The 13,489-nt window shown below is 39.2% G+C and overlaps 1 protein-coding gene across 1 annotated transcript in view; it reads left to right on the top strand.

The window, feature by feature from the left end:
• Positions 1-3,248: 3,248 nt before the first annotated feature.
• The window catches only part of Nrp1 (neuropilin 1), a 95,574-nt gene continuing 85,333 nt past the window's right edge, over positions 3,249-13,489 (top strand). The window contains exons 1-2 of the mRNA XM_013009238.1: positions 3,249-3,358; positions 6,346-6,527. Coding sequence (XP_012864692.1) covers positions 3,249-3,358; positions 6,346-6,527 — 292 coding nt within the window. The remainder of the gene's footprint in view (positions 3,359-6,345; positions 6,528-13,489) is intronic.

A 13,489-nucleotide genomic window follows, 5' to 3' on the forward strand; every position in this document is an offset into this window, starting at 1 on the left:
AACAAGGAAGGAGGATGGAAGAAGGAAAAGAAAGAAGGAAATAGAAAGAATTCATATACAAGTAAATGGATAGACCTGGAAGTCTTTTGGTTATACCAGAGTCAGAAAGACAAATAATGAATGTTTTACCCATATGTGGAATTAAACTTAATGTGTGTGTGTAATATAAATACATGTATACATGTAAATATAAGTATACATATACATATGAATATAATATGAAATTAATGTAAAAGGGTACTATCTGGGGAACCTACTGATATAGGAAGAGAGAAAAAGAAAAGGGTGAGTAAGGAGTGAAGAGAATATGATTGAAGTAATTTATATATTTATATGTGTATATGTATATATCTATATGCACACATATATGTACATGTATATTAAAACAGCATAATGAAGCCCATTAGAACAATAAATATAATACATAAAATAAAATGTGCACACATATATACAATATGTATATACATAAATATATGCATATAAAATACCATAATGAAGCCCACTAAAAATAACCAACTGAAAAAAAAAGAATAACTAATTATGAACTATAACATAAGGTCCTGTCCATATCCCATCCCAATTCATGACTAACAAATGCACAAAATGTACCACTTCAGGAAGTGGCACTGTGACTCAAGCAATAGATCGCTCGCCTTGAGCTGAAGAGCATAGCGACAGTGCCTAAGCCCAGAGTTCAAGCCCCACAACCAATTAAAAAAAAAAAAGTACCACTTCAGATTACCTCCTGTATATATGTATCTGTCTCAGAACGCAGCTTGCCCATCTTGAAATCCTCCTGGGATGGCTCTGTCTGCCAACAACCTTCCTGGGATCCCTGTAGAGAATAACTTAAAGAACTCGTGTGAAAACTTGCCATGTGAAAACTATTATTTCCAGCACTTAAGAAAGTATGACATTCAATCCAATTCTCTATAACTTTTTGGTATTTAAAAAGAAAATCACAGTCTCATTGACACCATGGTCTGAAAAAAAGGCAAAAATCTCTAATTTATTTCCTAATAAAACAGTATAAAAATAAGCATTTCTAGGAAATAGAAAATTGTTAGTGAGACAAGTATATTGATTTGCCCTGTTCTATAGAGGCTGTTGATGATTTTCAAAATAACTATTATCTGATTATAAAGAAGCATTTGTTCACTATAAAAGTTTTAAAAAATAAAGACCCAAATAAGGAGCATGATTTCATTACTGAGAGATCAACAGTGAATAACAGTTTCCCATATTTCTTTTCAGTTTTTTCTGCATATGAATAAAAATTAATATTAACTTACATAGAGACTTAAGTTCTGATTTTTCACTTATAAGCATTTTCCTTCAATATGTTTTTAATAGCTGTGTGTTATTCCAGAATATATGTGTGTGCATAAAATTTCTGAAGAATGTTGTTAGTAAATAAGAGACTATAACTGTTCTAAGCCTTTCCAGATATCTTGATTAGAACATTGCAAGCAAGCAAGCCCAACTTGGGGATTGATCTTTTATAAAATCTTGAAGCACACATGAAGACAAATTGGTCTGCTTAGCTCTGCATTGTTTATTTTTATTTCTAAATTCTCTTTCTAATCCTCTTGGAAGAAATCCATTCTCTTCTGGGGAAGATCTAAGATTGCTCTCAGACAGCAGCACAGTGTTGACCGGTTGTTCAGTTGGGATAGTCATTAAATGCCATGCACAAAATAAACCAAAGATCTACAGAAACACATTTCTGCAGGTGAAAATTACATTCACCAACATTAGTTCCCACTCTGGTGCATGATGTGAAGTATCAGATTTCTCCATTATGAATGTAATGTGCCTGTGAGGCTAGATCCTCATGAAGGAGATTAGAAAAGACATCACGCCCTAAAATCCCCCTTTCTAATAACAGGAGAGTGTGTAGGAGCCCTGGGGCATTGCTACCGTAACTCTCTGTATCAGAAAACCCTGGAGAGGTTTAGCTCTCCTTCCATTAATGGCTCTGCCACTAAGCCAGGGTCATTTGCACTCACAAGAGAGAACCTGGCTATTCAGCACTGGAAGACCTAGAAAAGGCTCTGAAAGAGCTCTGTACTAACTGAATACATTCCTCATTTTCTCATCACTTTTCGCCCTACTTGGCCATTTTCCTAAAACCATAATTCAAGTTTTCCAAAAGGGTGTGTGTGGGGGGGGGAGGGTAAGAAGTAATCTCTGGGTAATCCTTTCAAGAATTCGTAGAAGGAAATTTATATTCTTTTATCATTCTTATGGGAAACCTAACTCCTGGTTGCTACTAGTATTTAAAATGTTTCACCACCCACATAATATCTGTAATATAGACAAAGGCCCATAGATTGTAGAGCTTGGCTTCCCAGGACAGTCCTGGAGAGAATCACACTGAAACCATGGGAAGTGCCTTGCAATCACAGATGGGTCAGGTAGAAGTCTTTGTATTACTTTTCAGGAAATGCATTGCTTTACTGCATTGTTACTGCACAATAGGGGAAAAAGTAATGCTTAAAGCTAGAAGGCTGCATGATCAGGATGGTGTCTAAAGGAAGAGGGGTCAGTTATGTTCTGAATATTTTTTAAAAATCTACATTCTGGGTTGCGTGTGGTGCTGCACACACATCATCCAAGTTACTCAGGAGGCAAAGATCAAGAGGATGTCGGTTTGAAGATAGCCCATGCAAAACGTGCGCGTGACTACCTCACTCATCTCAGTGAAGACTTAGGTGTGGTGGCACGTGACTGTCATTCCAGCTAATGCTGGAAGCATCTCTAGGAGGATCATGGTCCAGACTGGCAGGGCAAAAATTTTGAGATCCTACCTAAAGAACAACTAAAGCAGAAAAAAAGGGGGCTGGGGGGGAGTGGCTGGCTCAAGAGATAAGAGTACTTGAGGTCACAGAACTCCAAATCCTACCCCAGCCTCCCAGAAACTATGGGCTCTTTCTTAGATGTGGCTCATCATTGTATTATGATCAGGGATACAGAATGGACCAGCTTCTAGACTCTTACATAGAAGGATGGTGCTCTCTGGATCCAGACTGGATTCCCTTGTCCTCAATAGCAGTCTTTTTCTAGCGTAGGGACCCACCCGAAAAGGAAGGGAAGAAGGAGTTAGAGCCCTCCTGTAGCTCTGGGAGTTCCAACCCCTACCCCTCCCTGCAAGCCCCAGGTCTCCCTTGCAGTGAGTCAAATGGGGGCCCTCATACTCACCTTTGCAGAGTCTTTTGTCTCCCCTTGGGGATCCTGACATTCCAAGCATGGCGATGTTTGTTACACTGGCAGCAGCAACAGAGCAATGTGCAACCCCCGGCTGGGGGGAGCAAAATTTGCAAACTCAGTATGCTGGGCCTCAAGCCAATCCGGCTGGGTGCGTTGCTGTGGTGACACATTTAGTCTCCAGGGAGGGAAGCTGGCACACCAGCTGCATTCTTGGCACTGTGTTTGCCAGTGAGAATTCTGTGGCGTGGAACTGGTGTCAGCTCCAGAGAGAGAGACACAAGCTGCTTCCTAACATCCCTGGCAATCCTATCCTTTACAACTTGGGCCTGATACATCCACTCTTCTGAACATTTAGAAGAACTGCTATTTGTGATACTCTTTGGATGGGATGTGCTTTGAAGGGAAGTGTTAAAATGATAGCAGCTTTCCAGTTTACAATTGTAACTATGGTATCCCTGAATAATTCACTTTCCTAAAATTGGCACTTAAGGATGCAATGACTTATCTCTTGCTAGGAAGGAATTCTAATCACACCCCTGGACCTCTCCCTACCCTATCCTCCCCCACCCCCCACACACAGCAAGTTTTAAAAATACCTTTGATTGTTGCCAAGAGAAGAGCTTAGTATTTACTATCCTAGGATATATGAATTAAAATACTAGCTTTGCAGGGCACTGGTCTTCTGCAAAGCTAGTATTTTAATCATAGTTCCAGAAAAAATTGGAGCAAATTATTTCAATTAACCAGCAAAAAAACCAGAAGGGGAGGTGTGGCTCAAGTGATAGAGCACTAGCCTTAAGGGAAAAAGTCCAAGCACAGCACCCAGGTCCTGAGTTTGAGCCTCAGTATCAGCTCAACAACAAAATTTAAAAATAAATAAATAAATAAAAACTGTTGCATTTCCCTGATTGAGTTAGCTGAGTGCTGTGATACCTGGGAGAAAATCATCTCACAGAAATGTCCCATTCTCTGTTCCCACTTGAGCCTGCTAGACAGCAAGTACCCAGATTAGGCCACTTAGTATTCAGACCATGTCAAGATTCGAGTAAAAGGCCTATATTGCAAAGCTGGGTGCACAGTTACCAGGCCAAACACAGTCAACACTTCAAATTGCAGTTAGATTATAAGAAAGCATGGGGCAAACATGCAGACTGGTGTTGTCAATGAAGCAGGAGAGATGAAAGGCATTACTTCATAAATGCCAGTCTGGGAGGCCTCTGAATACAGAGGTGCCTTCTTTCCAGCTGCCCCCTTTGCCTGTAAAAACTGGTGAGCAGTTTAAACTAGTGTTTTCTTCCTCCTCCTCTTCTTCCCTCTTCTCCTTTGTCTTCTTTTAAATGCAAAGCATCTCTCCAAGATGAAGAAAGGAACAATTCCACTGTGAGTTTCTATGGCTTTGGGAAAGGCTAGAGACGTTGCAAGCAAAGTGATTCCTACTGAAAATATCACATGCAATGAGGAAATACATTTGAGACAATCACATATGTTAATGCTTAGTTCTGTCAATGTCAGCTTTATTTGCTTCTCAATATATACAACGCTGGCACACAATTTTCACTGATGAGGTCATGTCATTTTTAATTTAGAGAGCTGTAAGCTTGTCCACTTTACCAGTGATATCATCTTTGCTTTTGTCTCCTGGGATTTTATGTAAACGTAAGTCATGTGTCCTGGGCAGTTTGGAAAGGGATTGTTAAAGAAACGACTTGGGTCATCATAAATATTCCCCCCACTTTGATTGCTTTCAAATTGCCAGATTCAGTTTAATGTGACTGTCATATTTTAGCCATGCTGGAAATTAATATGTCCCAAGACTTTTGAACCAACTTAAATATAGAAATAACATAAAGGTTGGAAATGAATAGGTTGTAATCATTTTTATGACAGTTCTGGGAGAAAATGAAGACCTTAGGTAGCTTGATTAAATGAAAAGGAAAGCAAGAGCAAGATGGTAAGAAATATCTAACACTCAATAAACAAAGTATTCTTAATTTAGTTGGGGACAATAGTTACACAGTCACAGCCTTCTACCTTTTAAAAACAAATAGTCTCTAAGGATATCTGTTTTTCTAGAGTGATCTTTAGAGATATGTTATTGGTACTTTGTCTCTTCAGTGAATTATTATTTAAGCCTAAATTTGTTCATTTGTTTGCTTGTTAACCACATCATCTTAGTGATTTCACTTTCCAAAAATATTCCTCTAAAAAAGATCTGGCTTGGTAGGTATAAACAAAATTTACTTTCTATTTTTAAATAAACATTTTTTTCTGTGGCTAAATTACGTTTTATAATCTAAGAGGAGTCTGGGGCAAATAATCTGTGTTATAACTGTGGCTACTGAGCGAGTTTTCTCTGAGAAGTCTGGAGTTTGGCAGAATTGAGTTAAAATAGTAAAGAATCTGTTTATTATTCTGTGGCCATATGTTTAGAGGGTCGAGCACAGAAATCAAAGCATTGTTCATGGAGAGGACTAGCCAAAGAGACATTCTGAATTCATAAAAGAACTTCCCAGTTTGAAAAGAATGCATAGCATTATGTATTGACACCCTACCACCACAGACAAAGGAACACAATTTAATAATAGAGAATTATACTCAGGAGATTTTTCTTTTTCTTGTTAATTGGTTACTTTAACTGACATTGTCTGCAAGTATAATGGACACCATTATTCTTAATAGTTCTGCATTGCCAGATGATGTATACAGACATGATGTAGTCCATTTTAATTATTTCATTTCACTATTTTTTTCTTTTCCATGGCAATGGTGGGTACAAAAACCACATTTTTTTTTCTTGACAGACTATGCTGAATAATATGAGCTTTTAAATTACTGCAATTAAAAGGGCTTTTCTGAGCCATGTGCTGGTGACTCAAGCCTGTAATCCTAGCTGTTCTAGAGTCTAAGATCTGAAGATGGTGGTTTGAAACCATGCAGGGCAGAAAAGTCTGTGTGACTTTTGTCTCCAACTAACCAGCAAAAAAATTGGATGTGGAGCTGTCTCAAGTGTCAGAGCATCAGCCATGAGCAAAACAGCTAAGTGAGAGGATAAGACTTTGCTCAAGCTCCAGTACTGGAACAAAGACAAAGGTATTTCTCATTAATCTCCTTTCTCCTTGCTTGTTTGTGTGCTAGGTATGACTATGTGGAAGTCATCGATGGAGAAAATGAAAACGGGCATTTATGGGGAAAGTTTTGTGGGAAGATTGCCCCTTCTCCAGTAGTATCTTCAGGGCCATTTCTTTTCATCAAATTTGTCTCTGACTATGAGACACATGGTGCAGGATTTTCCATCCGGTATGAGATTTTCAAGAAAGGTAAGTGACTAACTTACAAAAGAACATGTTCCACTAAGCAGTCATTCCATGCGGTTTGATTCACAAAATATGAAGTGAGATGATGGAGGGCAATGTTTTTATCCTTCCATAAAATATTATATATTCCCATTGTAAAAATATGTAATATGCCTTCAATAAAGGAAAACTAACAATGGTATGATTGGTTCAGACTTACTTAGAAGGCAAGTTTAAAACTGAATAAAAGTAGCCTGGGGCCAGTTGCTCATGCCTGTAATCCTAGCTACTCAAGAAGCTGAGATCTGAGAATTGTGGTTCCAAGCAAAGTCTCTGAGACTCTTATCTCCAGTTAACGTGTTTAAAAAAAGCCAGAAATAGAGCTGTAGCTCAAGTAATCAAGCATCAGCCTTGAGTGAAAAAGCTAAGGGACAATGCCTAAGCCCTGAGTCTAAACCATAGTACTGGCACCAAAAAAGAAAAAAAAAAAAACTGAACAAAAGTATTTCAGACTCAAAACTGCAGTGTGTTGACCAGTGTTTATAAGGAAAATTCTCAAAAAAATAAGCTAAAAACCTTTGAAGAGCATGTTATTATTTTCCTACTTCAGAAAACGCTCAATCTATTTTGAAAGTGGGACTTCTTTTATAAATGAAATTAATTCCTATTACCTTAGAGCTATTCTTATTTCATTCTCATCCTTTTATTTTTATTTTTTTGCAAAATTAAAACTTAAGTTCCCAGGAAATGCAAAGCTACCTACCAGCCTTATTGTGTATATCACTATCTGGAGAAGAGGCTTTCTTCACATAATGAAATGGTTGAAGGAAACAAAACAGCTTTTGATGGTATTGTCTTTAGGAATGAAATATCAACCACACACGCTAATATAAGTTTTTACTAATCTTCTATTACAATGGTAGGTATCTGAATGGATAGGACCTGACAATTAACAAGCACCAGTGTTGAGAGATTAAACACACGTACCACTCTTGGATTAGTCAGTTTTCATTACTGTACCAGAATACCAGGGAAAATCAATTTCAAAACAAGGAAGGCTTATTTTGGCTCACAGCTGTAGAGGTTTCAATCTAAGATCTGTTGGCCCCATTATTTGGGGACCTGTAACAAAGCAGGACACTATGGCAAGGAGAAATGGGAGAAGGAAATATTCACCTCATAGCCAAGATAAGAAAGAGAGAGAGAGAGAGAGAGAGAGAAGGCTGAGGTCCCATTTCTATTAATGAGTGGAAGAACCACCCACCCTCAGTAGTCCCACTGCTTAAATGTTCCATGACCTCTCCAAAGCAGCCATTTAAGTGACACTCTAGGTACAAACCAAGAAAGCAGTTTAACTCATCTGTTTCCTCATATTTGTTATATTCAATTTTTCTATAACTGACATTTTAAAGTTGATATTAATGTGAGACAGAGACTCAGGTTTGGAACTGTCCTGAATTTAAGAGAGTACTTGTTTTAATAGAAAAAACTAGCCACGTCTTCTGGCTATTTCAGAAACCTAAGATCCCCTGGGTCAACTGTTACTGAATGATGAGAAGAGAGCCATTAGGAGTTTCCAAAAACAGAAACACAGCTTTTAAAACAATTAAATATTTCTGGTCTTGTCCCCCACTTTCCTCAGAAATATATGTGTGTGCACATTTAGTTTATATATGCTATTAGTGTGAACACATTTAATTTCCATAAAGTATCAGTGTAAACACCCATGGAGCAGATATATTTAGTACAAATGGTAACATACATATGCATCAGTATGAACTGATTGCTACATAGGCACAGATTTTTTTTTGTTGAAAGCTGTTTGATAGTTATCACATTATAGATGCAGGTATATGCATACACACATCTACATGTGCTTGCTTATTGACATGTGGCAATATCAAAGAGAAAGATGTCAGAAAAGGGTAAGAATAGTCATTCATTTTCAGTATTTCTCAAAGATCTGAAGACCATTGAAAGGGAAAACAGAATAAGATCAATCACTAGCTCATCAAGAATCTGCCATCTTCCACTCAAATAAGCTCAACTCTCCTTGTATTACTGTTATTCTTACTAGTGCTGTGGTTTCCTTGGCCTGCTCTCCAACACCATCTTTCGAAGATGGACTGTTCTGTTCTCTCTCTCTCTCTCTCCCTCTCACTCTCTGTCTCTCTGTCTCTCTCTGGCCAATCCTGGGGCTTGAACTCAGGGCCTGGGCACTGTCCCATAGCTTCTGTCTGCTCAAGGCTTGCACTCGCTCTACCACTTGAGCCACTTCTGGCCTTTTATGTTTATTTAGTACTGAGAAATCGAACCCAGGGCTTCATGTATGCTAGGTAAGCACTCTACCACTAAGCCACATTCCCAACCCTGTTCTTTCTCTTTTGGACTGCCTGTATCCAATATGACTTCTAGTTCTTTTTTGTTTTCATCAAAGGTACAGTTCCCTTCTGTTCACTGCAGGTAACTCAAGTTATCATTTTCCTGGTGCTACTTAGTTCTGATGTTGTTTTTCCAATAAACATCCAACCCTGTCTTCAGAAAGCCTTGGAGGGAGGGTTAAAGGTATGGCTCAGGTGACAGAACACCAGCCAATAAAAAAAAAAAACAGCAAAACATTAGATACTAACCTGGATTCAGTTCCTGTTGGAGACCAGACCTCATCTGGTCTTTGATTGCTCTTGTCTTCCTTCAGCTCTCATATATCCACAGCCTGGCATCCTGGTGTTCAGATTAGAGTCCCAGAGACCTGACTGTGAGTTTTAATTCTGTCACTGTGGAAAGCTTAGAGCCTGCTTTTTATTTGAAAAGAAGTGGAGGATAGGGCCAGCACAAGCTTGTTAAGACAATGAGACAAAATGAAAAGAACAGGGAAACCAGTGTCTGCCACTGAGGATAAACTTGGAAACAATAGACATCACAGGGGTCAAGGATAAAGCCAGGAACTCCAGCACCCGGAGCCTTTGCTGTCTTCTGGGATGCCCTTGACCTCCTTGGAAAGTTGGCTCCAAACACATTCTTCTTAGCAAGTCCTCCTAATTCATCTGACTATTTTCCACACCCTGGTCCAAATTGTCCTCTGCATGTATACTGAATATAGTATGTGCAGTATTTGTGCATACAAGCATACTCGACACACATACATTCCACTTAATTTTGTAACGAAACGTTTGTTTCATTTTCCCAACTATATTGGTATCACTTGAAAATGCAAATATAAATTGCATCTTTTTTCTCACTGCACATATGATATTTATTGATAGACATGCAGGCTAAGGGTTTTTTTCCTTAAAAGTCATTTAGTGGCATTATAGAATTCATGAATCTATCTTCTTTTGATAATATAGCACTTCTTTTAGAGTGTAGCTATTTCAAGTTTCCTCTAATGAGAATTATATTAGTCATAGTTCAATGAAAGCAGGAAATTTATTTTTTATCTATTGATTTTGCAGGTTAGGAACCATTCTCGGAGAGATTTTAAGCCACTTCTAAGCCCTAAAGCTGCACATGTAGAAGAGTCTGACATTGGATCTAGGCCAGTCCCCACCTTTTTCTGCACCTCTAGTAGCCATCTTGGACCACCCTGATTCTCTTCCAAGGGGACCTCACTTCCCTTTTTTTTTTTGTCAGCCAGATGTTGAAACCTTGGATTGCTAACCTCTCAATTATTTTCATCCTCTAAAGAAATTTCTGTCAGAAACTCAAGCCTCTCTGCCTGCCATTCTGCGACCACACCACGTCCCCCTGTGGTCCTTCCAGGCCTGAAGCCGGAAGAGGCTTCTCTGTGTGGGTGAGAGGTGCTATTTATTGAGACTAGGATTGGCCACCTGAGACAGATTATATGATCAAGTCTCTGCATATTTAATAGAAATTCCCGAGAGCACCTTAACTATTATTATAGTCCAACCCTATCATCATTAACAGCTGATAGGGCATATGTATAGCTACATAGGCTGTTCTTGATCTTGTAAGCGTTTCCTGCTCCCCTCTTCTTGTAGGCCCTCCTCCTCTCATCCTTGCAGCTCTCCCATTGGCCTCATGTTTGTACTTCACCTTCATCTAACTACAGCATCCTTTAATGTATCCGTGTTGCTAATGATTAGCTTTTTGGAGGAAGTAATTGTTTGGCTCTGATAAAGATAACAAAATAGGAAGAAAATAAAAAAGGAAATATTAAAACAAAAATTGATGTACCCTGCAGAAAATAGGAAATGTCAGAATCTTGAATTCATAAGTGATATATTTTGTCAAGTCCAGAACTCAATTCCCTTGTGTTATATAGTGAATCTGAGAAACAGGAAGGTTTAAAAGGCCCTGAGCAACACAGTACGCTATTGTTAAAGACAGGACTAGAAGGACTGGAACCCAGCTCTCCTCTGGTTCAATTGAGTTCTTTTCTTGAACTCTTGGAATTTCCTCAGGTTTTGTCAAAATACATTAGAAAGTCAAAGATAGAGCCAGGCACTGGTGGTTCACACCTGTAATCCTAGCTACTCAGGAGGCTGAGATCTGAGGGTTTCAGTTCCAAGACAGTACAGGCAGGAAAGTGAGGAAGTGGAGCTGGGGCTTAAAGTGGTAGAGCACTAGCCTTGAGCAAAAAGCTCATGGACAACACCCAGGCTCTGAGTTCAAAGCCCCACAACTAGGTGGGGGTTGGGGTGGATAGACACAGTTTCTGGAAAGGGCACAAAACAAACACTGAAATACATTCCATTTTCAAAATGTGCCATTAATTCCCATCATTCCTTTTGTCTCTCATTTAAACTTAATCTTACATGGAAAAATTTATGTCTAATTTTTAGGTTTTAGGGTTCTTATGGCAGTATTGGTTTTCAACTCAGTCTCACACTTGCTAGGTGGGCACAGTCCCACGTTAGCCAGGCTTCCAGCATTCTTTTTGTTTTATTATTTTTCAGATACAGTTTAGTCCTTCTGATCTCTACCCCTGAGTAGATGGGATTATAGGCATAAGAAACCACACCTAGCCACAAGTTTTTCCTTTTAAAAAGATACTATTAGCTCTTAATTTTGCCTTATTAGACCTTACACAGAATACTGGTGAGCAGGTTTAAAGTGTTCAAGATGTCTGTCTCTATATATTGGAAATGAAATTCTAGAAGGTCCTCAATATCCTGTTCTACAATGTGTGTGTATACATACATAGAGAAAGAAAGAAAGTAGATACATATGTGCATATATGCATATATACATACAGATATATTCTTTGTGAATTCATGATTCAAACTTTCATAGTTACCATCATCAAAAAAGTCCCTAGAGTAACTTAGAAATTGATTTAAAGAGCTGGTGGTGTGTGGCTCAAGTGATAGAGAGATTTAAAACCTTTACTACAACTGATATTACAAAATGGAACATGTTGACGTGTGTGTGTGTGTGTGTGTGTGTGTGTGTGTGTGTGTGTGTGTGCGCGTGCGTGCTGCTTGGACTCAGGCATTGTCCCTGAGTTTTTCTGCTCTACCACTTAAGCCACAGTTCCACTTCCAGCTTTTTTCTTTCTTTTTTCTTTTAGTGGTTAATTTGAGATAATAGTCTCATGTACCTTCCTTCCTGAGCTGGCTTTGAACTGCTATGAACAGATCTCAGCCTCCTGAGTAGCTAGGATTACCAGCATGAGCCACTGGTGCCCAGCTTGACAACTTCATTTATTCAAAATTAAACAAAAGAGCATTTAAGGCCATCATGGTGACACAGGGAGCCTCATCCCAGAAGGCTTGGAAGTATTCTTAACAAGTCATACCTCCACTGGCCAGGTTTTCTCTGCCTAATCAGTTCTCTTCTTCTGCACCCTTGGGCCATGGGCATCTAACTGTGCTCAAGGAGAAAGCAATTCATTTCTGTATAGAGACTGTAAAGGCACCAAGGTGAAGGTGCAGCTTACTGACCTGAGCCACTAACACTAGGGACCTGCCACTTACATTTTATTTGCATGGATTCCTAACACTCAACCTTAGTTGCTGGCACTAGAGGAGGGTGTTCAATGAAAGATACTCTTTCAACATTCAGTCTCATTCCGGTGACTATTCATGGGATTGGTAGGCCCATCACTTCAGCCTGCTGGCCCCAGTGAGACAGATGTACAGAGGAAGAATTATTGACTTGAACATATCTACATTTGACCCTAAGGTTCAAAAGGGTCAGGTCATTTCTTATCCAGAGATCCTTACATAATGAGCAACCAGACAATATGTTCTGGAGACTGATGGCTTTTCAGTTGTATAATAAATACTATTTTGTTTGTCCTTGGGCCCCGTGGCTGAAATCATGGTCATTTGGGCAGTTGTAAGGTCAGCTCCAAATCTACACACAAATGCTCTTGATCCTTGGTGACATCTTGACAACCCTCAGCCATCATTAAAATTGCCTGCCATAAATCTATCCATTTACACACACACATCCATGAACAAGCAGTTTTAGGGTGATGTTAGTACTATTGTTGGCACTTTGGGGAAAGTTAAGATGTCGATGTTGATATTAGGTGACTCCTAGCTCCACAACCTGTAATCACAGTTTATCGCACCCTCCCTGACAGCCCCATGTTGCCGCACACCTGTGTCAACACCACTCACAATGAGTCACCCACCAGGGTACATGTACGAATTACTTTTCGCATTCAGTCTGTCAAAGAGGCATAGGTCACATCTGGCCAAGTTACTGAGTCACTGTTGGAGGAATCTGAAACCCCAGCTCCCTCTGCTGAATTCTCTCCCTCCCTTTGTAAATGTTCTGTTTCACCAATAAAGCGCTGTCAGCCTCAAGATTTAAAGATTTAAGCTTGAAGGAACTATAATTATTTCTCTAGGGCTCTGTCGAGATTTCTGCAGCTTATTCATTCATTGTTCCCACATGATTTGATATTTGTCATCCCCACCCCCCTCCCTCCGGCAACAGTAGAAGTCTTTAAATGGCTTTACACAAATGGAAAACTAAGGTGAACACAATAAATCAGAACTGGACTCTTACTGTAC

This window comes from Dipodomys ordii, unplaced genomic scaffold (assembly GCF_000151885.1).
Source record: "Dipodomys ordii isolate 6190 unplaced genomic scaffold, Dord_2.0 Scaffold9, whole genome shotgun sequence".
In the NCBI taxonomy this organism is placed as follows: Eukaryota; Metazoa; Chordata; class Mammalia; order Rodentia; family Heteromyidae; genus Dipodomys; species Dipodomys ordii.